This window comes from Petaurus breviceps, unplaced genomic scaffold (genome assembly GCF_028583685.1).
Source record: "Petaurus breviceps papuanus isolate PSGF00001 unplaced genomic scaffold, PetGlider_PUasm1.0 99, whole genome shotgun sequence".
NCBI classification, from domain to species: domain Eukaryota; kingdom Metazoa; phylum Chordata; class Mammalia; order Diprotodontia; family Petauridae; genus Petaurus; species Petaurus breviceps.
Genome location: NW_027187465.1, coordinates 23,656,667 through 23,680,318, shown reverse-complemented (window position 1 = coordinate 23,680,318; position 23,652 = coordinate 23,656,667). Strand labels below are relative to the sequence as shown.

The window sequence follows — 23,652 nt, the reverse complement described above, 5'->3', positions numbered from 1 at the left end:
GCACCTGTAGCCCCTTACCTCTCGGTGGAGAGGAGGGGTACATGTTTTGCTTTCAGTCCTCTGCAGTCAGGGTTGGCGATTAGTTAGAGTGTTGATATTTTTCACATTTCTATAATGCTCTCTGGTGAGAAAAGTATTGTTACCTCCCATTTTCTAGATGAGGAAAATGAGGTTTATGGAGTCACAGGACTGTAAGAGGCCATTTATTCTAATGCTTTTGCAGATGATGAAAATGTGCACAGTGAGATCAGAACTTGCCTGAGGTCACATAGCTATTAGGTGTCAGAGGTGTGTAGCGGCAAGCCCCCCAAGCGCGTCCTCAGGGTGGCCGCCACCACAGGTTCTTGGATCTGCTTTGTTAAAGGAAAGCAACTCAAAATGGGTTAACAAGCTTACTTTAATCAGTCAGACATATATCGTTTACCTTGTTCAGGGGAAAAAGGTCAGCACCCTGAACCTCAAAGTATACAGGCATAATTATCAAGACAGAAACATCAAGTAGACAGATTTCCAAACTGTCCAACCATTACATCCATACCCAGTCAACATCTGGGTTTCCACATCTGGGTTTTTCAAAGCCGGGGGACTCTCAACAACGGCTTCCCAGAATTCAGATCAAATCACAGAACACTTCTCAAAGTGAGTCCCAAAACAAAGCTACACATCAGGGCTTATATAGCCTTCTCCTGGCTCAGAGAATGTAACAACCTTATTGACTCATTGGCCAATCAAGAAGTATCTACTGAAAAACAAGCCTCCCTCCCCAGGCTTCTGGTGCATTTTAGCCTAGGGGCAGGGAAGATCTTCCAAATTTGCATTCCCATTACAAGGTGGTATTTGAGTTCGGGTCCCTTGACTCAGTAGCCAGTGTATAGTCTTACTCCCTGTAGGCATGAAAGGCAGGGTTGGAACCTAGGTCCTCTGACCTCAGTCATGCTGAATCCCTAGAACCCAGGTCTCATGCCTCTTCCTTAGTCAATTTGTGGGGGACAGTGGGGCTACCTTCAGGGTTGGTTAGTCAGTCAATAAACGCTGGTTAAGCTCTGACTAGGTATCAGGTTCTGGGCAAACAGAGAAAGGTAGAAGCCAAGACATGTTCACAGCCCTGTGGATGGATGGATGGATGGATGGATGGATGGATGGGTGGGTGGGTGGGTGGATGGGTGGATGGATGGCTGGATGGCTGGATGGGTGTGGTTGGTCTGGGGAAGGCACCACTTCCTGAATCCTTTCATGAGTCAGCTGGGGTATCTGTGTGTGGGTTCTACCACCAGGGAGTCGGCGACTGGTGGATGTGATGGACGTCAACAGTCAGAAGGGCACGGAGATGAGCATGTCCCAGTTTGTGCGCTACTATGAGATGCCTGAAAGCCAGCGGGAGAAATTATACAATGTCATCAGCCTGGAGTTCAGCCACACGAAGCTGGAGAACCTGGTCAAGCGGCCCAATGTGGTAAAGACCATTGATCCCTCTCACCTCCCTTCCCCAGGGACACCCACCTCCACACTCCTTGGCTTCGGGCCCTGCTGGTGGTGTATCAGTCTGGACTTTGTCATGAGCTGGAGAACCATGAGATGGTAGTAGACACAGAGCCAGAGGTTATCAAATCTGTCTCACTCTTCTCCTTTCCCAGATGAGGAAACTAATACTCAAAGAAGGTTAGTGACTTACCCAAGGTGACACAGGTGTCATTTGAACCTAGCATCCTTCTGATCCAATGGTGATTCCATTCACTGATACATGTTGCTTCTTCTCTATCATTGGCTTAAGTGGTGATTGAGATTGGAGGAGGCTAGGTTGGCAGTGACTAACACCTTAACCAGATCCTGGCTCTGGGGACTGTCCTGGGGAAAAGAGAGGATGGTTTATTGGGGAATCTCTCCAGATTCCTCCGTGGAGCCCAAGGACCACAGCATCTTGGGCGCATGGTCCAGTTCAACTCAACCTAACCCAATTGAGTGGAATCCAATTGATTCAGTTTGACATAGTTCAACTGAATCCAGTCCAGTCTAAACTAACCCAACCCAATTCAAATCAGTATAATCCAATTAATTCAGTTTGACACAGTTCATCCCAATTCATTCAAGTCTAAATCAGTCCAACCCAATTCAAATCAGTTTAATGAAATCCAAATCAATATCATCCATATAATTTAACTTAACTGGTATAATCCAGCCGTCATCTATTAAGTGCCTGCTGTGTGCCAAGTGCCCCTAAAGGTATTTATGTGCTACTGCAAGGACAGGGTGGTGGTGGTGGGGAGATACAACGTGTAAACAGAGAATATGGGTGTGATACCTTGAGAAGGAAAGAGCATTCAGGCAGGTAAGGAGATCATGGAAGACTTCCTGTAGGAGTTGATAGCTGAACCAAGCCTTAACAGCCTTAAGCTTGGAATTCTAAAAGGTGAAGGTGAGAATGGAGGGCATGGCCCTGTCAGAGGCCAGGCTGAGCCAAGCCAGGGGCAGCTGCCCTGACGGGTGCATGGTTATGTGGCTTTCAGATCGACTTGGTGGACTGGGTAGACAACATGTGGCCCCAGCACCTGAAAGAGAAGCAGACGGAGTCTACCAATCTCATTGCAGAGATGAAGTACCCCAAGGTTAAGAAGTAAGGCCATTCAGGGTTGGGGCTAGAGGGCAGGGGGCGGAGGTATGGGCCTGGGCCTGGGCCTGGGCCTAGATGCCCAGTTTAAAGGGAGGGCTGAGGAGTGGAGAGGGGCTTCTGTTATTCTGGGCCAGCCTCTTAGGGGACACTTCATATGCTTCCTTGGAGATTCTCTCAAGTGGCCCCAAACCTCCTGGACCTTAATCTTGAGTAGGAAGGGCACAGTTGGGCTTCAGATCATCCTAAGCCAGACAGTATTATTAAGCACCTGCTGTATGCCAGTCACTGTCACAGGTGCTAGGGATACAACAATAAAATGACAAACAGCTCCTGCCCTTAAGGAGCTTCCCGACATCTCGCAGATACAACATGGCGGCAGGCAGCATGGTATAGTAGGTAGACTGCCATACTTGGAATCCTACTTGGAGTCAAATTTTGCATGAGCTACTTTTTAGTTGTGTGAACTTGGTAACATACTTGGAGAGATGACCACCACTGCCATTGTCCAGACTCTGCCACAGCCCAGGTAAGGGCCCTGGTTTTTCCTTGGCCTCTCTTTTCCCATCCTTGTAGTGGGAAGAATAGCTCTTGCCCTTGTCATTAATAACATGGAGTTTCTTTCCCCAGAAAAGTCAGCCCACTGGCTCAGAAACCGTTTGGGTGTCTTGTTAAAGGCCAGCCCCCAGTGAATACTCCAGGGGAATTCCACCATGTTGGACATGAGTCTATGGGCCTGCCTCCCACCTCCTCTTGCTTTTTCCTCTTTCCTCCCCATACAGCCAAAGCTTCCTTCTGGGGCCAGAACAAGAGCCCAGAGTCAGGCCAATGGGAAAGGGCTTTGAGATTTTCAGCCTCTTCTCCTGTTGACCGTTGACCATTGACCATGACCTTGACCTTGAACCAGGCTGTTTTCCTTTTCTGGTGGCTCCAGTGTCCTTAACTAACTGTATAATTTAGAAAGAGATTTGAGTCAAAATCACTTTTTTTCTTCGAAATCACTTTCCACAAATGCCATCATATACCAGTCTCTAGGCAGGTATACCCCACATTAGGCAAACCCAGTATACTGGCAAATCTTGATTCACACAAAAGAAAAATGAGAGGGATCAGCACTCCAGTTACAGAAAATGTCCTTCACTTTCCCCCAAAAGGTTTTAGAATGGGATTCTTTTAAAAAGCACTGTTGGCTGCTCTTTTGTTCCCCCATCCTAATAGAATTTGTTGAATTAGGTTTACATACAGTTCTTTAGGGCTCATTCTCTTCTAATTTGTCCTTTGTGTAGTAGGGCAGATAGATTTCCCAGTTCCAGCTGGTGGCCAAGCAAGTGCCTTGTGGGTATTCGAATTATAATAGGAAGAAAATCGGCAACCTTGGAATGAGTCCATTTGTTCCCTCAAAAAGAATGTGGATGTCATTTAACGAATGTAGGTAAAAAAAGACTGGATTTCTGGGGGAAATGTGTAGGGTTTTGTTCATCAACAACAGTGATAGTTGTAATGATAGCTGGTATTATTTCATTTGCTTCTCACAACAATCCTGGCAGATAGTTACTGTTACTATCCCTATTTTACTGATGGAGAAACTGAGACAGGTGAAGTGGCTTGCCCAGGGTCACACAGCTAGTGGTGATCTGAGGCTGGATTTGAACTTGGGTCTTCCTGGAACTCTATCCACTGCTCTAAGTTATTCTAAATAGTCAACCCAATGAGTGTTCATTATGGACTATATTATTCGTGTGCTATGCACTGTGTTGAGCCCTAGAGATAATGAGAAAGGCCAAAAAACACACCGAACACCTCCCACCTCCCACCCTACTCCCACCAGTCTCCTCTCTCCAGAAGCTCTTAGTCTGATGGAAAAAACAAGGTGCAAACGGTCGTGTACAAACAAGATATGGATGGGGTAGGTGGGTAATATCAGAGATGAGACGTCAGCGTTAAGGGGGATCGGGAGAGGTTTCTTACAGAAAGTGGGATTTTAGTTGGGATTTGGAGGAAGCCAAGAAAACCAGGGTCTGAGATGAGGAGGCAGAGAATTCCAAGCATAGGAGGCAGCCAGTGAAATGTCTGGCTTTGGGAGATGGGAGTGTCATGTCTGAGGAGCAAGGGAAGGGACCAGTGTCACAGGGCACAAAGGGGAGGCTAAGTGAGGGGAATTTAGGCCTAATGTCTCTAGGCCCTCCGTTCTTTTTGTAAAATGAGGGAATTTAGACTATATCCCTATATATATATATATATATATTTTAACCAAGTATGCTCTCTCAAGGCAGTTAGGTGACTCAGTGGATAGAATGCTGGGCCTGGTGTCTGGAAGACCTGAGTTCAAATATGGCCTCAGACACTAACTGTTGTGTGATCCCGGGAAAGTCACTTAAGTGCTGTCTGCCTCAGTTTCCTCAGCTGTTAAGTGAGGATAATATTAACAACCTACTTCGCAGGTTTGTTGTGACAATCAGATGAGATGATTTTTTTTTGTCCCCCTCCCTTTTTTTTGAGGGCAATTGGAGTTAAGTGACTTGCTCAAATTTGCACAGCTAGTTTTTGTGTTAAGTGTCTGAGGTCACATTTGAACTCAGGTCCTCCTGACTTCAAGGCCGGTGCTCTATTCACTGCGCCACCTAGCCGCCCCAAATGAGATGATTTTTGAAAAACACTTTAACATAGTGTCTGGCACATAGCAGGAGCTTGATAAATAAATATTTATTGCCTTCCCTCCCCCTCTTACCCTAAAATAAGAACTGTTAGGGATCCGAGAGGTCAAGTGATTTAATCCTTTTGTTTTACAAGAAAGAAAAGTGAATGTCAGTGACCTTCAGTACCTATAGGTCAGATAGCAAATCTGAGATTCAAACCCAGGTCCTCCCAATCCATACCTGTCACTTCTAAGGATGCCTGTTTAACTGACATTGTTTTCTATGTGCTCTTCTACCTTTGACTTTCTATGCACTAAGATGTCTTTCAGTGGTGATCCTTTCTATCTTGTGAGGTCCCTATTAAACTGTGATTCTCAGGTTCTAAGTGCAGGGGTAGGGCCCTTGCAGCTTTGAGGCCACTTGCGTCCCACTAGGTCCTCAAGTGTGAACCTTGTACTGAATTCAAACTTCACAGAACAAATCCTTTTATTAAGGGAATTTGTTTTGTGAAGCTTGGATTCAGTCCAAAGGCCACACTTGAGGTCCTAGAGGGCCATGTGTGTCCTTGAGGCTGAAGGTTTCCTACCCCTGTATCTAAGGCCTCTCCCAGTTCTGAAATTCTATGGACCCCTTCCCCCACTTCTATTTCTTTGTGTTCTAAGCTGTCTTCTATTTATGCCTTTTATTTAAAATAAGCTTTATTGATGCTTTTTAAAATGATAACTTTTCCTTCTGAATGCCACCCCTCCAGTAGCTATCTCCTTTTTAAGAGAGAAGCATAATTAAGACAGACTAATGCATCATGCCTGTTTGCTGATGGTATGCCTCATTCTATACCCATAGTTCACCACCTCTCTACTCAGGTATCCTTCCCTGTCTGTCTGATGAAGTCCATTCCTGGCATTCAGAATTCTCAAAATCTGCCTGAATATTCTTGTTGTTGTGTTTGTCTTCCTGACATTCCGTGTAAGGCCCCCCAAAGGTCCTCCAAGGAATGACCTTGTCTGTTCTCATGACCCAGCTTTGCCTCTCTGTTGTAAGGACATTCCAGCTTTGATGTTCTGTGTTCTAGGCTTTCTCAGTGCTCTCTCCTCTGACATCACCTCCAATTTATCCTGTAGGTAGCTTGTTTGTAGAGTTGTTTGCATGTAGTCTTCCCTTTAAGGGCAGAGACTGTTTTTTACCTTTGTTTTTTTTCTATCCCTATCTTTTACTACAGAACACCCTTCATAAATGCTTACTGATGTGGCTTCAGGCTCCTTCTGGCTCTGACGTTCCCTGTTCTAAATTCCTTCCCAGCTCTAGCATTCTTTATTCTAGGGGCCTTCCCAGCTATGACATTCTATCTTCTAAGGCTCTTTCTAGTTATGACTTTATCTGTTCTAAGGCCCCTCCCAACTGATATTCTATGTTCTAAGGCCCCTCCCAGCTCTGACATCCCCTGTTCTAAAGCTTCCCCCCTCTCTAGCTCTAATATTCCATGTTCTAAGATCCCTTTGAGTTCTGACATCCCCTGTTCTAAGCCCCTCCCAGCTCTGACATCTCCTGTTCTAAGGCCCCTCCCAGCCCTGACATTCCCTGTTCTGAGGCCCCTCCCAGCCCTGACATCCCTAGTTCTGAGGCCCTTCCCAGCTCTGACATCCCCTGTTCTAAAGCTTCCCCCCTCTCCAGCTCTAATATTCCATGTTCTAAGGTCCCTTCGAGTTCTGACATCCCCTGTTCTAAGGCCCCTCCCAGCCCTGACATCCCCTGTTGACTCCTTCCAGCTCTGACATTCCCTGTTCTAAGGCTCCTTTGACCTCTGACTTTCCTGTTTCTAAGATCTCTCCCAGTTCTGATATTTGCTGTTTTGAGGGTCCTCCCAGCTCTGACATTCTGTGTTCTCAGCTGTCCTCTCAGCTCTGTATCCTATGAACTCAAGAATATATTGCTAGACTTCACTGAGGTGTGCTGGGCTCTCTACCTCTGAACAGAGAAGGCTGCTTTTAAAATGTTTTCCCAGTCCTTTTCCTTTGTGATCTTTTTAAAGAATGACCTCAAAGAGCCCATACTTAGCCTGGGGCTATTGGAACAAACCATAATATCTGTTATATGGTAGCTGCCTTAAAGTTTTCAATGCTGTTTCTTCCCATGTGGTCTCTGGATAGATTCCTCCCATTTTATAGACTGGCAGACTAAGGCACAGTCTGGGAGGTAGCCCTAGGTCACCTAGCTAGGATTCTACAGAGACCAGACTCTAACCTTCACACCCACTTTTCTCTTGTCCAGAAGTGCATTTATGTACAGCCTCTTGCTTCTGGTGTTGGGATTACCATGAGCTCCAAGAATCCTCTGGAACCTTGATACCACTGGGGATGTTTCTTCTAGCTGTGATGATAAGAAAGAAAAGTGGTGGGTCCTCTCAATCCCGAAAAGGAAAAATTCCACATTCCTCCCAATCCCCTTCCATCCTTTTGAGGGCCATCTTGGGTAGGTCCTGGGATCCCAAATCTACAGCTGGAAGAAATCTCATCTCAGAGATAAGACTGAGGAATCCCTGGAGGATGAATAATCTTGCCCCAGAAGCTTTAGGGATGGAGTGGAGAATTTAAACTCTGAGGTCATTCCAACCGACTCTCCCATTTTTCAGCAGAAGAAACTGAGGCCTAGGTTCTTCATGGGGCCTGCCCAAGGTCATAGGTCACAGGGAATGTTACTTCAGAGTTATTAGAGTTTTGTTCCATGTCGTTCCCTACCTCTAGTAATTCAGTAGAGTAGAAAGAATTCTAGACTGAATCAGAGGATCTGGATTCTCTCTGCTGCTGACCCTGCTTGTGTTTTTTAGAGAGGTGAGTCACCTCCCTTCTCCAGGGTTCCCATTTCTTCTTTGCCTTTTTTTTTTTGGAGGGGGGAGGGCAGGGCAATTGGGGTTAAGTGATTTGCCCAAGGTCACATGGCTAGTAAGTGTGTCAAGTGTCTGAGGTCACATTTGAACTTAGGTCCTCCTGACTCCAGTGCCAGTGCTCTGTGCCCTCAGGATGGCTGGGTTCCCCCCTCACTAGAGGACTTCATGCAAAATTAGGGGACTGGTTTGGACAGTGGAAATTGCTCCGTGCCTGGAGTCAGAAAACCTGAATCTTGCCTCAGACACTAGCTGTGTGCCCTTTAGCCTCTCTCTGCCTCAGTTTCCTTATCTGTAAAATGGGGAGAATAATAGCACCTCCCCTTCCCTGGGTTGTTGTAAGGGGGCCCCAGTCCTAGCCTGCACCTGTGGTCTCCCTGGGGCAAGGAATTCCTGTTTAGGGAAGTCCTTCTCCTTCCAAAGTCCTGTGATTGTTGAATGAATCAAGGGAGGTGTATTAGCTTCTGGCCTGCCTCTTCTCTAGCTAATGTGCTAATGTGTAGAAGGAATGTCCTGCCTTAAATCAATTTAAGTTCCTGGTTCTGCTACTTACTAACTGTGTGATTGGGCAAGTAATTTCACAGCTCTGAATCTCAGTTTCATCATCTGTGAAATGGGCAGAATACGTAGGCTCCCTGTCTCACTTGGTTGTGCTGTGAAAAGTGCTTGGACTTATGAGCTGTTTAAAAATGTAACGCCCCAAACCCTGAATATTTGGCATCCCCATTGCCCTACTGATTTTGGTGGCTGGATCTTATTGTGTATTCTTGGGGTGGGGAAGGTGGAAATTTTGCTATGGGGTTTTCATGGGTGATTGGGGATTCTATGGGACCGTGAATTACAGTTGAAGAATTGCTGCTTAATGGCCAAACAAAAGATCCCCACTCTTCTCCTGACTTCCTCTGATTACTTTCCTTGTACCCTCTGGCCTGACATATTCTTTTTTCATAGCAAGAGTCAGGGAACAGAGAAATTATTTGTCATGCAGAAGACCCAGGTAAAGTCAACATTTAGCGTTAACTGTGCAGTGTGCATTGTGCGTAGTAGGTGATGAATTTTTTTTTAACCAGACCTGTGATTGATTTCCTTGGTAGACAGAAAACCCCAAGTGAAGGAACTTGGCTGTATGTATACAGCTGTGTCCCTGTTCTGCCTTATACAGTTGTCTGGGGCACTCAGATTGGTTAAGTGACTTGTCCAGGGTCCTACTCATCTTCTGGAGGACGAAACAGCTTTGTTCAGTTTTTATCAAGTGCACAGATTCACCAGTCAGTAATTGATTAGTCCCCAAAGGGACCTGAAGTTGAGGCTTACCAACTGTTCCACCTGGCATTTATCTCTCTTGGGATGAGGGGATTAACCTGTATGATATTACTTTCTTCACTATCCTGGAAGGTAGTTAGAACTGGACTTTAGTTGGGAGAGACTTGGATTTGAATCCTGCCTCCACCCAGACCCTTATGTGTTACATGAGGATAACCGCTTCCTCCATATAATCTTGTGAGATTTGGGGTGTCAGTATGTTCCCCATTTTGCAGAGGGGCAGATTGAGGTTCAATGATTTGCCTGTAATCACATAATTAATAAGTACCTTGAGGTGAGGTTTGAACATGGGGTTTTTGGACTGTAACTACCCCATACTGATCCTCAATCATTCCCCTATTATTCTAGGCATTGCTGAGGTAGTATACTATAAAGGGCCAGCCTGGAGTCAGCAAGACCCAACCCCTGACATGTACTGTCTGAATTACCCTGGGCAAGTCACTTAACCACCTAGTTCCCCCCAGGTGACTTTGATTTTTGGAGGCAGTCAGGGTTAAGTGACTTGCCCAGGGTCACACAGCTAGTAAGTGTCTTAGGCTGTATTTGAACTCAGGTCCTCCTGACTGCAGGGCTGGAACTCTGTCCACTGTACAATCTAGTTCCCTTGCCACCTGGCTGACCCCCTGCTTTTAAAGAGGTAAGTTACAGAACAGGGGAAGACCTACATTGGTGGAGAGACTTTCCTTGCTGGGACTTTGTTATATCCAATGAAATCACAAGTTCATTCCAAGCCACCCTCCCCCCATATTCTGTAGTTAGTATTATCAGGGAAAAAAAGGGAGCTCATTATGGGGGTGACACCATGCAGATAACCATGTGTAGATGAGATATACCCTGAGTAAATGGGAGGTAATCTCAGAGGGAAGGGGCTCAGAGAGGCAGCCTCCTGCCAAACATGGGATTTGAAGGGACCCTTGGAGAAAATAGGAAAGTTGGGATTTAGAGGTGAAACTTACTGCCCTTATGACCTTGGGTTTCACATTCCTGGGCCTCAGTTTTCCTTATCTGTAAAATGAGTGCATTGGGATAGATGACATCTGAGGTCCCTTCCAACTCTCAGGCTCTGCTGCTAGACTGGAAGACAGAAAGGAAGGCAGCCCCTTGCCTCCAAGAGCTGGCCTTTCCCCTCCCCAAGAAATAACTGCCGGATTCCTCTTGTTGGTTTCAAAGTGATTTCGCCTCTATTGTGTTCTGTGATTCTCACTACAAGAAGAGCTTTCTTTGTGGGTAGAAAGCATTATTGCCCCCATTTTCCAGATGGGGAGCTCGAGGCCTCAAGAAAGGAAGTGATTTGTGGAAAGTCACAGGGCTGGGGAGTTTGAAGCATGGACCAGAGCCCAGGCCTAGCTGAGGGTCAACTCTTCTCTTTCCCTGCGGTTGGTAAATCGCTGTCCCTGGAAGGCTGAAACAAGGGGCAAATAGAAGATGGGGAAGTATTGTTTTCCTAATGAATCTGCTCTGAAAAGCTGCTTAGCACCCTTTGTGGTGCTAAGGAGAAGCTTCAGGGGCCTGGGGAAGAGGTTTTCTCCGCAGTCTTGGTGGCAGACAAATTTGGGGCTCCTTGGACCCACAAGCTGAGCAGAAACCCCCATTGATGGGCATTCTGGGTGGGGAATGGTAGTAATGGAAAAGCTCAGGGGCCTAGGGTTCAAATCCTATTCTACTTCTGGCTACTGTGACCTTGGCCAAATCCCTTCCCCTCTCTGGGCCTCAATTTCCTCCCCCTTTAAATGAGGATGTTCCCACAGGCCCTTTTTAATGAATGGTTATGTGATCCTCCCTTTCTGACACTTTTTTTGAAATAGGGAGTTCCCGGAAATTGGGATAAGTGGGGGGAGTCTCAAATCCCTGGGTTAGGGAGAAAAGGAGAAGAGAGACGGAGGAGGTTATAGACCTGGAAAAACCCTTTTGAGAATGTTGGGGGGGGGGTCCTACAAGGTCAAAAGTATGTTCATAATTAATACTAACACATTTTAACTTCTAATACACACAAATATTCATAGATATAATCTACTTTGAGGGCTCCTCAGGAATTTTAAGAATAGAAAGGGGTTCTGAGATCACAGAGTTTGAGAACAGATGATCTTTACTGATGAGGAAACTGGGGTCCAGAGAAAAGAAGGGACTTTACCAAGGTCAGAGGGCTAGTAATTTAGGGGATGTAGACAAAATAGTCCCTACCATCCTGGACTTCACAGATTTTCTTGCGAAGAAATATAAATGTACATGCATAAATATTTGTATGATAGTTTTGAGATGGGAGACAGGAATGGAGACAGCCCTTCTCTCCCTGCCTTACTATTAATGGGGTCAGAAAAAAACCTTCCCATAGGAGAGGGCATCTGAGTGGAGTCTCAGGATTTTAAGAGGTGAAAGAGGTCAAAGGTGAGGAATGCCTGTAGAATAAGGACTCAACTCACATTTTTTCTTATTTTTATTGACTTTTTTTGTTTCCATACCAATCTTCATTTCTGAACCTATCCCTTCCCCCTCAGAGGAGTGAGGAGGGAGCCATCTGTTACAACAAAGACAGAAAAAGAAAACATTTCAGCAAAATCAATCAGCACCTCACCAGGGGATGACAGTATATGCAGTATTTCACAGCCATAGGCCCCCACCTTTGTAAAGAGGGGAGGGAAGTACATTTTTCTCAGCTTTTCTCTAGGACCAGACTTGGTCATCATTTTAATTCCATAGTGTTCAGTGTGAACTTTTCCAAACCCATGTTTTCTGACTTCCAAGTCTACACCTTTTTCCCTTTGTGGCACACAGTAGGTGATCACGATGCCACAGAAAGTCAGTTCACTTACTGGATAGATAGAATTGTTAGAATTTCCAGAGCCAAAATCTGCCTCCTGTCACTTAAGCTTATACACTTTCGAACTAGAACCCTTAGAGATCAATCTGTTGGACTTCTTTTCTATGTATAGGTCTTTTCTCCTGCCTCTGTTTTTACTAAAGAAAAAATTTAATTTGGAGATGAGGGAAGAGGTGATAACCAATTCTCACTGACCTCATCTTGGATTTAGACCCATAAGGAGAAGGAGGGCATCTATAGCAGTTTCTTCTAAGTCAAGGCATTGGGTGGTTGGTATTCAGTTAGCTTAGTTGTTTAGGGGTCAATTGTAATAGAGTAGAAAGGAGACGGTCCTGAGTCAGGAGACCTGGCTGGGCTGGCTTGGCCTGGCCCTCTGCCCCCAGCCCAGGCCCCCCCCCCCCCCCAAGCACTGGGGTTTCTTGGGCCTCAAGGGCCCCCCTGCAAAATGAAGGGTTTTGGACTATATCACTACTAAGGTTCTTTCCAGCTTTTGCAATAACCAGGGCCCTCATCTTCCCTGGGGAAATTCAAGGCAACGCTGGGGGGATTCCTAGAATATTGGAGCTGATGAGGACTTTTAGCCAGTCCCAGTAGAGTGGTCACTGAGAGGGAACGTGACTTGCCCAAGGTCACTATAATGGAGAGATGGGAAGAGGGATGAATTTGGAGTCACAGGGCCTGAGTTCAAATTTTTGCTCCTCCACTTGACCTTGGGGCAGTTACTTAACCCCCTGGGGTGGCATTTTCTTCTTCCTCGGTAAAATGAGGGTAGTGGGAATAGGGGATCTCTCACCTCCCTTCCAGTTTCCTAGATAATTCTGGAATTTCTGGCTTCCCGGATGCCCTGCTCCCGGAACTTCAGCCCCTTCCAGGGCTATCTGCCTGGCCCCTCCTCAGATTTTCATCCCCTCCGATGGTGCCTTACCCACATCCTCCCCCATTAGGTGCCACTTAGTGGCTGGGACACCAAGGCGCGGCAAACCTTGGAGAAGGATGTACTTTTGCAGAGAGCCACTGGGACCCTGTCGGACCTCGGTTGCTCACCTCCCGGGGCTCCGGCTGGGGGAGGAGGGGTTCTCGTTTGTAGGAGTCAGGGGAGGGGGTCTGGGAGAGGGAGTAAAAGTGGCCCTCCCCCTCGCATCCCCTCCCCTCCCCTCCCCGGCCGGGCGAGCTGTGGGCGGCGGCGTCCCCTGCTGCTCGCTGGGGCTGGGCGCCGCCGCCGCCGCCGCCGCGTCCCCCCCTTGCAGCCAGCCACCCGCCCGCCCGCCCGCCTCCCGCCCGGGCTTCGGCTCGGCGCTGGTGTTCAGTTTCAGCGCGGAAATGAGCGCGGCCGGCTAGCCCCCGGCTCCGGGGAGGAAGGAAGGAAGCCCGCCCAGCGGGGACGGAAGACCCGGCGCCCCTGGGCTCACTGGCCACCTGGGCCTGGCAGCTGGGGCGGAGGAGGCCAGGGTAACCCCAGCTAGCAACCGCGGGGGCGGCGTGGCGCGGGCAGGGCCGACCCGGGCTGGGCAGGGCTGGGGAGGCCACCGGCCTCGGTGCGCCCCCAGGCCCCCACCCTGGAGTGCTGTATGTGCCCGCGTGGGGGTGTACGCGCGTGGTGTGTGTATGCCTGGCTGGGTGTTGTGGGCTGGTCTTATCTTGTGCCCCGGAGGGGGAGGAGGAGGCGGCTGGGAGCGGGTGTGTTAGCCCGCCTCTGTGCGCAGATCGAGGGGTGTGAATGCGCGCGCGCGTGTGTGAGTGTGTCTGTGTGTGTGTGTGTGCGTGCGTGTGTCCCGGCTTTGTGTGGGTAGGAGCTGCGCGCGCGCGTGTGTGTGTCCTGTGTGTGCATGCATGTGTGCGCGCACCCGCGCGCCCTGCCTGCTGGCCAGCCCTGCTCTGTCCAGGCTCTGGACCTCGGCTGGAGGGGACGCCCACTGTACCCGTCCTCGCCACCGCCAGCTAGGCGGGCAGGCGGAGTTTTCTCAAGTTGGAGAACCGGGTGCAGCCGCCCGGGGCTGGGGGTGGGGGGAAGGGGGCGGGGACGAACGCGGGCGCTCCCTGCCTCCAGGGGGAGGACCCAGTGCCGGGACTGGAAAGTTGATGCCCTCAGGTCCCCCGACCCTCCAAGCTCTCCGCCAATTAGGGCTCGTGGGCAGGGACCCCCTCTAGGCGCCCAGTGTGTGCTTCCTAGTTTTCTGTTTCTGGTTTTTTGTTTTTTTTTGTGTTTTTTTTTTTGCGAGGGCGGGGGTCTTTTAGTACCCCTACCTCCACCCCCAGGTTGTGACTGTAGGAGGATTGTAGTCCCCATCTCCTGCCCTGGAAAAGCCCAAGCTAAGCAGGGCAGCCAGTCTGGAGGCCGGAGACCCGGCAAAACAGAGGGACGTGTGTGGATGTGTGCTGTCCGTGCCCACGGGTGGGCGCGGGAGGAGCCGCCGGCCGGGGCCGGCCGGGGCTAGGCTGGGGAGGGGGGGGGGGGAGATTAGTTGGCTGTGGCAGAGAGCCGTGCGTGGCCCATGTGACTGCGGTGTGCTTTGGAAGAGGAAGCTGCAGAGGTCAGTGCAAAGGCGTAGCTTACCGGAGCCGTGCAGCCAGGGGAGGGGGGAGGAGAGGACAGGAGACATGGCCTGGGCCACCTTGCCAGCACCCCCGCTTCGCCAGCATCCTGGTTGCAACCAAAGCAGCTCTTTCCCCGACAGCCCAGAGGGCTATCATGGCTGGAACGGCCAGCTTGGGGGTGGGGAGGAGGGGAGAGGATCCGAGGGGATCTGGGGCCTCCGGGGCCATTGGTCTACCCGGGGCTGCCAGGAACGGCCGCGGGATGAGGCTGTCCCAGGCCCTCCAGAGGGTATTCCCCCTCCCCGGGGAGTGTGGTCCAGAAGTTTATCCCTCCTTTCCCCAGCTCACTTTGTGCTTGAGTTGTTGGTGGCCAGCTGCAGGGGGAGCATGAGGCTTGGGCACCGAGATGGCACTCGGGAGAACTGGATGCCCCCGAGTCCGGGGGTTTTCTACAAGTAGATGTGTTTGGGGGCGGAGGGGGGCAAAGTTTGGCTGGCGTCCATCATTTCTAGAAGGGGAGGGAACTTTTTACCAGCTCCCTCCCCTGCTGTCTCTGAACACCTGAGTCCGATTTCAGTAAGGAAAACAAGTTGGGGGGGGGGGGGGTAATGGTAGTCCGCGAGGGGTCCTCTTCCCTCTCGCAGCTCTCTGGCTTTTTGTCCCAAGATTCCCGTTCAGTAGGAACTGAGCCAAGATTTTAAAAGGAAGAAAAGGGGAGAGAATTTGAGGGGGCTGGGGAGGACTAGTATTTTGAAATGATGTCTATTGGAGTCAGTCCACTTGGTCCTTGGAGGAGTGGTGGGTTCCGAGCTTCCAAAATGCAGCCCCCTCCTCTGCACTCTTTGGAGAAAGGAAGAGCCTGAAGCCTGTTCTGAGGGCTGGGTCGGGCTGGGCAGGGGGAGGAGGCAGGGGCAGGTAGCCCATCGGCCCCCAGCAGAAGGTGCCCACAGACCAGCCGAGGCTGTCCAGCTGAAAGGGACTTTGCAATGCCTGCTGTCTGTCTAGGGGACAGCGCTGCGCCCTGTTCTGTCAACCCCAGCCCTCCGATGGGGTTGCTAGGCAGCCAGGCTCTGATGTACGGGAAGGCCCTGTGATTTGCTAGCCTCCTGCAGACACATGGTTAAGGTTCCCTCCAGCCTATCGGATGGAGGGATGGGGGGCACGCCGTTTGCATACTGCCAAATGCTCCTCTACCTGAACGTGGGGTGGGAAGGGGGAGCAGGGAAGGGAAAGAGAGACAGCTTCCCCTTCCCACTTTCTTTTGAGCTTCAGCCCTCTCCCCATCCTTTCCCTGGACCAAGTCTGGTCCAAAGGTGCTGCTGCCCTCTCCCCCTTACCCAGAGCCCTCCCCTTCCTCAGACCATGGAACAGGAATGTGGAACGAGGAAAAGAGGTCAGTGGGTAAGCGTGTGTGTGCACGGGCTCCGTGATATAGCGGGTGCATGCAGTGAGGAGGCATCGTTCTAGATGAAGCCTCAGTTGGGGAGGGGACGAATAGGGTCTGGAGCCTGGGCCCCCTCCTTGGAGCTCTCAGCTCCTGCTCTTCGAGGCTCACCACCCAGGAGGGTGGACCTGGAAGGAGGGGGCATTCTCTCCAGGTGGGCAGCCCTTCCCTTTCCCACTTTGCAGTTGTGGTATGAGCTGGGAAAAGGGGGAGAAGGGGCCATTTGTCCCTCCCAGAAGGCTTTGCTGGGGTAGCCTTGAAGCAGGAATGTCAGAGGAGGAAAGGACCAGCTTTGGAGTCCCCCACTCCTCTTGCTTTCTGAATGACAGGGGCCAAATCACTTATTTTTTTTGTGGGCTTCAGTGCCTTCATCCATAAAGTGAAGAGCTTGGCTGTTCACTCTAAATCCAGTGCTTTGGGTCTCTTCCTACCCAGGCATTTCTTACCAACTCCTCTATGGACTCCCCCCCCCCCATTTACCCTTCTCCCATGACTGCCCAGTGACCCCTCTAATACTGTCACTCAGCTTTTGGCTTATCTCCCTCCCCAGAGGAGACTGGAAGCTCCTTGAGGGCAGGGAAGCCAGCTTATCTCCTCTTTAGTTCACTGTGGGTATTCAGTAGGTGTTGGCTGGATAAATGAATGAATGAGGGGGTCAGCTGGGTGTTAGCTGGCACCTGTAACTGCAGGTGGGCTGAGCTGGAGCTGGGAGTGGAGGCAGGAGCTGGGGAGGTTATGATACAAGAAATAGCCTGTGGTTTGGGATTGGTCCATGGAAAACAAGACTCTGCCCCAGCCAGAAGGGGCAGGTCCTCACAGTGTGGCCATGGCCACCACACCCAGGGCCTTCCCCTAAGGGGATCACCAGTGGTAGCTGGATACTTATTAACCCCCCCCCACACACACACACACATTCCCTTGTGTTTCAGGTAAGGGGAATGCCTTTAGGGTGTGAACTTGTCGTCCCCCCCATGAAACAGGCTCTCAGGGTTCCTTTTCTCCTTCGCCCACCTGCAGATACTGTCTGATGAGCGTCAAAGGCTGTTTCACGGATTTCCATATCGATTTTGGAGGTACATCTGTCTGGTACCACGTCTTCCGGGGCAAGAAGGTGAGTGAATGGGGCAAGCTTCTTCGTGACTCACACCAAGGTCTATTCCCTAACCTGTATCTGGATGTCAGGGGCTAGGGGGGTGGAGTTGAAAGGATGTTGTCTCCATCATGGTTACTGCCTGCCCATATTGCCTTGGTCAGGTCACTTTCTCCTTTTTTGGGGCCTCAGTTTTCTCACCTGTAAAATTAGTTAGACTAGATGGTTTGTAGGGGGACTTCCAGTTCTAAATCTATGACCCTGGGAAGAGTGTGTGACCTTGGCCTCAGTTTCCTCATCTGTAAAAATTAAGGAATTGAATGAGATACTCTCTCCAGGCCATTCTAGCTCTTAATCCTGTGACCTCTCTCTGTGTTCCCCTCCTCCACTCAGGTTATAGATCATTTCTCAGCCCTGCATGAGCCCCCCCACACCCTTGCCCCACTAATTGGACAATGTCCTGCTTTGACCAAGCCCCTGGGGCTGATAGGTGGAGACCAGAGGGTCTGGGTTTGGGGAACTCAATCAGAATCCTGAAGTTCAGAGTTTATGCAGTACTAGAGAGAGGGTGGCTGAAGGCTTTTGAGTCTGAGGACTTGAGTTCAAATGTTGCTGCCTAATACTTGTGTGACCTTGGTAAGTCTCCTCATCTCTCTAGTCCTGTTTTGTCATCTCTCCACTGACGGCTTGAACTCTAGACCCCATCTGAGCCTGCTTCTGGCTTCACTTTGAACCCGAGGACAGGCACCCCTAAACTTTGTGGGGCATTTGCCATAACTTTCAGACACCCTTGAGGAGGCAGGCTTTACACAGGGAAGAGGAAGGTGAACAGGATGTTAACAGCGGCAGCTTGAGGGTGGTCATAGAATGCTGGTCCCAGATCCTGCCAGTGATATTAATTAAGTTACCCTGGGTAAGCACCTTGACTTTCCCTAGCCTCTGATTGCTCATCTGTAAAATGGGTTAATAAAGGGGTGGCCAGGTAGCACAGCGAGTAAGAGCACTGGCTCCAGTGTTGGGATGACCTGGGGATCAAATCCGGGCTCAGATACTTAGCACCACACCCAGAAATAACTGGCCATGTAACCTTGAGCAAGTTACTTAACCCCCATTGCTTTAAAAAAAAAAATGGGTTAATAAAAACCAGCATTTACATGGTGCTTCAAAATTTGAAAAGCACTTTATAATAATAATTATCTCATTTGATCCTCAACAAGAATCCTTGGAAGGTAGGTTCTGTTATTATTCCTATTTTGCAAGTTAAGTGACTTCCCCAGGGTCACAATAGCTAGGAAGCATCTCAGGTTAGATTTGAACTCAGATATTTCTGACTCCAGGCCCAGCCCAGCATTCTACCCTCTTGTTGCCTAGCTGCCTCTAGCTCTCCAGGCTTAAAGGAGATGATAATTGTAATAATAGAATCTAATAATAATGGTAAAGAGGGCCTCTGTGGCCCAGTGAATAGAACACTGGACCCGGAACCCTAAATTAACCCGTGCTGGGCCTGGAGTTAGGAAGACCCAACTTCAGATCCTTAGATGCTTCTTCGCTGTGTGACCCTAGGTAACTCACTCATCCTCTGTCTGCCTCAGTGTCCTCATTTGTAAAATGGGAATGATAATTATAACAGCATGAGCCTTCCCATGGTTGTGGAGAGGCCCAAGTGAGATAATGATTGTAGAGCATTTTTTGGACCTTAAAGGGCTACATAAATAAATGTTTTTCTTTATTATTACCTCAGAAAATCAATAGAGCTTGAAGGTTCGAAAAGTGCTTTATATACAGTATTTCATTTGAGTCTTCAGTCAGTCAACAAACACTGTTGAGAAGCATTTTACTAGTGAATGGGGGATACAAAGACCAAAATAAAAAATTTAAAAAGAAACATTTCCTGCCCTCACATTGCTTACGTTCTATTGGAGAAGACAAGACAACCCTGTGAAGCAAATACAATTATTCCCATTTTATGGATGAGGGAATTGAGGCTCAGAGCATTAATAAAGTTCAAAGCACTCTATATTCTTCTTATTGTTGTTGTCCCTTGGTCAGAGGTTAAGGGAAAACACTCCAAATTTATATTCAGAAGATCTGGGTTCGAGGTATGACCTGCTTGGGGTATGTGTGTGACCTTACATGAGTCACTTCACTCCTGAGCTCTGTCTTCATTTTTAAAATGAAGGGGTTGGGCAGGACTCTTAGGCACCTTCTGTCCCTGTTTTTTAAGTTGGGGTGGGTGCATCTTTATAGGTTTGCTTTGCCTTCTGGGTCCTGTGCTCCTAATGGACATGGGGATGGGTGTTGTCTTTCTTTGAGAAAGAAAGAGTATGTTTGTGTGTGTGTATCTTGCACACAATCTTGCTACACTCTGTCTTCCAGATGTTTTTCCTCCTACAGATCAGACAGAAGCTGGGGAATTGTTTTATTTTATTTTTAATTTTTGAATCTTATAAAATTTCCTCACCCCCTTCCCCTCTCCTGCTTAGCACCTACCTCCCACTCCACTTGAACCACTAGGGCTTGGGATCCCATGGGAGCCCCTTTATCTTGGTGCAGAATCCAGAACAGAGGGACCCTGGGATTTCAGACCCAGATGATATCACCAAAACAATCATTATGTGCCTGGCACTGTGCTAGGGAACAAAGGCAAAAGCAAATTGTCCCTTCCATTAAGGATTATAAATTTAGAGTTGGGAGGAAGGAAATAAGCATATATTAAGTTCCTTCTGTGTGTCAGGCACTTTGCTAAGTGCTTTACAAATATTATATCTATTGATCTTCACAGTAACCCTGGGAGGGAGGTGCTGTTCTTTGAGATTTTTTTTTGGAGGGGTGGGGAAGGCAGGGCAATTGGGGTTAAGTGACTTGCCCAAGGTTACATGGCTAGTAAGTTTCAAGTGTCTGAGGCTGGATTTGAATTCAGGTCCTTCTGACTTCGAGGGCCAATTTTCTATTCATTGTGCCACCTAGCTGCGCCTGGTAGGTGCTGTTATTATCCTTGTTTTATAGATGAGGAAACTGAGGCAGCCAGTGACTTGCTCAGGTTCATACCTTTCGAAAGTGTCATAGGCTAGATTTGCACTCAGGTCTTCCTGATTTCAGGCCCAGTGTTTTATCTGCGGCCCCATCCATGCCAGCTGCCAGAAGCTGCTGTCTAGTATCCCATTAGAGGTCCCATGAGAAAATTCATAGTAGTGTCATACATAGGTTATAGAAATCTTCATTTTGTAGCTGGGGAAACAGATTAGAAGTAAAGAAACTTGGAGAGCTGGTGCCAAGGTGGGATTTGAACTCAAGACTTTCAACATAACCATCTACTACTTAGTATACTGACAGTCCCCTAGCTTGGGTCGCTCCTTTCCAAGCAGGGCTCCTCTGCCTAAATCTCCAGCCACATCCGCGCCCTGTAGGGGCCCAGCTTTGGGCTAGGCGTGGCTGTGATGGACTTGGTTTCTCTTCTCAGATCTTCTGGCTGATCCCCCCCACCTTGCACAATTTGGGAGTGTATGAAGAGTGGGTACTCTCTGGAAAGCAGAGCGACGTCTTCCTGGGAGATCGAGTCAAGCAGTGCCAAAGAATCGAGCTGGCCCAGGGCGACACGTTTTTTATCCCCTCTGGTAAGTTGCCCAGGCCTGTGGCCTCCTTGGAAGCTGTGGTTGACGCCTCTGTGCTGTTCCTCTCCCTCCTTTGAAATGATCCCTTAGCCAATTGGCCACCTCTATGCTGGTTACTTGCCAGGGACATGCGTCTGTGAGAAGTAGTTCACCTTCTTCTCAGACTCACCTCCTCAGGGGATCCTGGATGAACGTTACTTAATATCCTGCAGTTCCCTGGTGATGCCTTTGGGGTCGACTTTTGTCTAGGAGGGCTGTCTATTGGACCCAGGTCTTTTTTTTCAGGGGTGCGTGTTCTATTTCCCATTTGTACTCTTTTCTCCTGGAGCCTGGTCCAACTCTTGGGAGCTGGGAGGCAGTGGGGGTATAGTAGGGCCACAGTTTAAACCCCAGCTTTGCCACCCATGTGATTTTGGGTGTATCATTTCCCTTCTCCGGTCTCCCTCAGTTTCCCCTTCTTAAAATAGAAAGGATTGGTTCCTTCCACCCCTCGGTTTCTGATCTGTTGAATGGGCCAGGTTAGGCTGAATCAGGTTAGGCTGAGTCAGGTTAGTCCTGACTCGGTCAGAGCCCATGAAGACACTGTCATCCACAAGGTGGACTGCTATGTAGTTGGGACCCCAGTCTGACAAGACTGTCAAGACCTGTCCCAGGGCAGTCTGAGAGTAAAGATAAAGGGGTTATGGAAGGATAATGTGAGGCAGCTTCCTTTTGCAGAAGAAGATGGAGTTCAGTGACCAGAAACATTAAAAAAACAAACCCAATCATACCATCTGTACAAATATAGGATGGGAAAGAGGCGTCTTAACAAGTAATTCATGTGGTAAGATCTGAGCACCGTATGAGTCTGCAGTGGTTATTAAAGTGACCTTAGGCTGAATTAAGAGAAGTCAGACCTGGGAGTAGGGGGAAGGTGGAGGGGTGGGAAGGGGTGGCAGGGCAGGAAGGTTAGGTCTGTGATTGCCTTGGTATGGGGGGACTCCCAGCGTGGAAGCTGCCTCTCACAATACTGATCAGCCCTGTGTCTTGGACCAGAGCCTATACAGAGCCAGGCCCCAGGCCTTCCTAATTCTGAGGCTGGCTCTTTAGGAACTACCATCACCACCCTGTCTTTTCTGCATATACATCTTGTACTGTTTTATCGATGACCTTATTGCCTTCCCCCATAAGAAGATAAAGCAATTTATGGGCAGGGACTAGAGTCTCATGTTTATTTCTGCCTCCTCAGCATCAGGCTTAGTGAATGGTTAACTGGGAGAAGGAGCATCCCACCCACTCTTGTCTTGATGCTGCCATTCTCGGAGGGGGGGGTTGCCTTTGGATATCCTAAGACATGGCAAGAGAGATGAGAGGAGGGGCCTTAGGAGAGCAGTGGGGACCATCAGATTTTAGAGATGCTCTAATCCCCTCCCCCCTTCTGCAGAAGAGGGAGTGGGAACTAGGGTCCAAGGTGACACGGAGAAGTCTCAGGATCTTTAACCCTTGGAGTCTACTTCATTTCATAGAAGAGAGGATTGGACTCTCCTGAAGTCACAAAGGCAGCACCTCACTGTTTCAGGATGGACTCCAAATATATGACAGCTGTGTCCTGATTGGTGTGGATTATGCGTTACTCAGATTCACACTGCATGTTTCCATTGGGCTGGAACATGTGTTTTTATAGAATTGCCATATTTTATATATGTATAACTTCAAATAGTGTGTATCTGAATACTGATGGGAACCTAGTATACCACTGGGACCTCGAGGACCACGAGGTGGAAGAGGGGGTATACCCTTGTTTTGCTGGGCCTCGACGTTCTGTCCAGGCAAAATTCAGTTCAGCATCAAGAAGTCTTCTCAGTGTTGTCTAGCTCTGGTTGGAATGGGCTTGCCAAGTTGACAGTGAACTCCCTGTCATTAGAGGTCTGTAAGCAGGGGGAGGTTGGATAACCTCCTGGGATGACATTGAGGGGATTTCTACATAGAGCAGGAGGTTGGGATAGGGACCTCCAAAGATCCAGTTCTGAGACTGGTTCAAGAGATGGAGGGTTAGGCTTCTTACAGTCCCAAGGCTGGCCGTGAGTCACCAGGTGGCTTGAGTTATGTATCATCAGGATGGTCGGATTGGTGCCTGCGACTCAGACTGACCTTCAGGGAAGGTTGATAGCGTTTAGTTAGATGGTGTAGTAGCAAAGCTTACTATCACCATTCATGATGGGTGGTGACCCAGCTTGGTCCTGAGGCCTGGATGGTTGTTGAAGGCTTTTAAGGGGATGAGGAGGTGCTTCTGGGGGCAGGGGCCAAGCCATAGAGATGGTACTTTCCTGTAGAAGACTTTAAATCATCTGTTGTTCCCTGGTGGTGAATTCTAAAGGTCCTTCTGGGACCAGTATTCTCTGAATATTTGTAAATACATGTCTGTGAAAGGGCAGTTCCTGGGGGTGCTCAGAAAGCCTGGTTTTTAGGCCTGACCCTGCTATGGGTTGTTACATGTCCTTGGGCAAATGGCATCTTCAGTTTCCTCTGGGGTCCTCTGGAAAAATAGGGGAAGCTGGATTAAATGATCTCTAAGGTTTTTCCTAGCTCTAATGATGTCCTAAGACCCCTCCCAGCTGTGACATCCCCTGTTCTGAGGACCCTCCCAGCTCTGACATTCTGTGTTCTAAGGTTCCTTCCAGCTCTGACATCCCCTGTTCTGAGGTCCCTCCCAGCTCTGACATTCTGTGT

At 49.0% G+C, this 23,652-nt stretch overlaps 1 protein-coding gene across 2 annotated transcripts in view; it reads left to right on the top strand.

The window, feature by feature from the left end:
* The window catches only part of KDM2B (lysine demethylase 2B), a 138,298-nt gene that overhangs the window by 31,281 nt on the left and 83,365 nt on the right, over nt 1–23,652 (top strand). For both annotated transcript variants that reach the window (XM_069081586.1, XM_069081585.1), the window contains exons 5-8: nt 1,275–1,453; nt 2,505–2,611; nt 17,260–17,353; nt 20,793–20,946. In XM_069081586.1, coding sequence (XP_068937687.1) covers nt 1,275–1,453; nt 2,505–2,611; nt 17,260–17,353; nt 20,793–20,946 — 534 coding nt within the window. The remainder of the gene's footprint in view (nt 1–1,274; nt 1,454–2,504; nt 2,612–17,259; nt 17,354–20,792; nt 20,947–23,652) is intronic.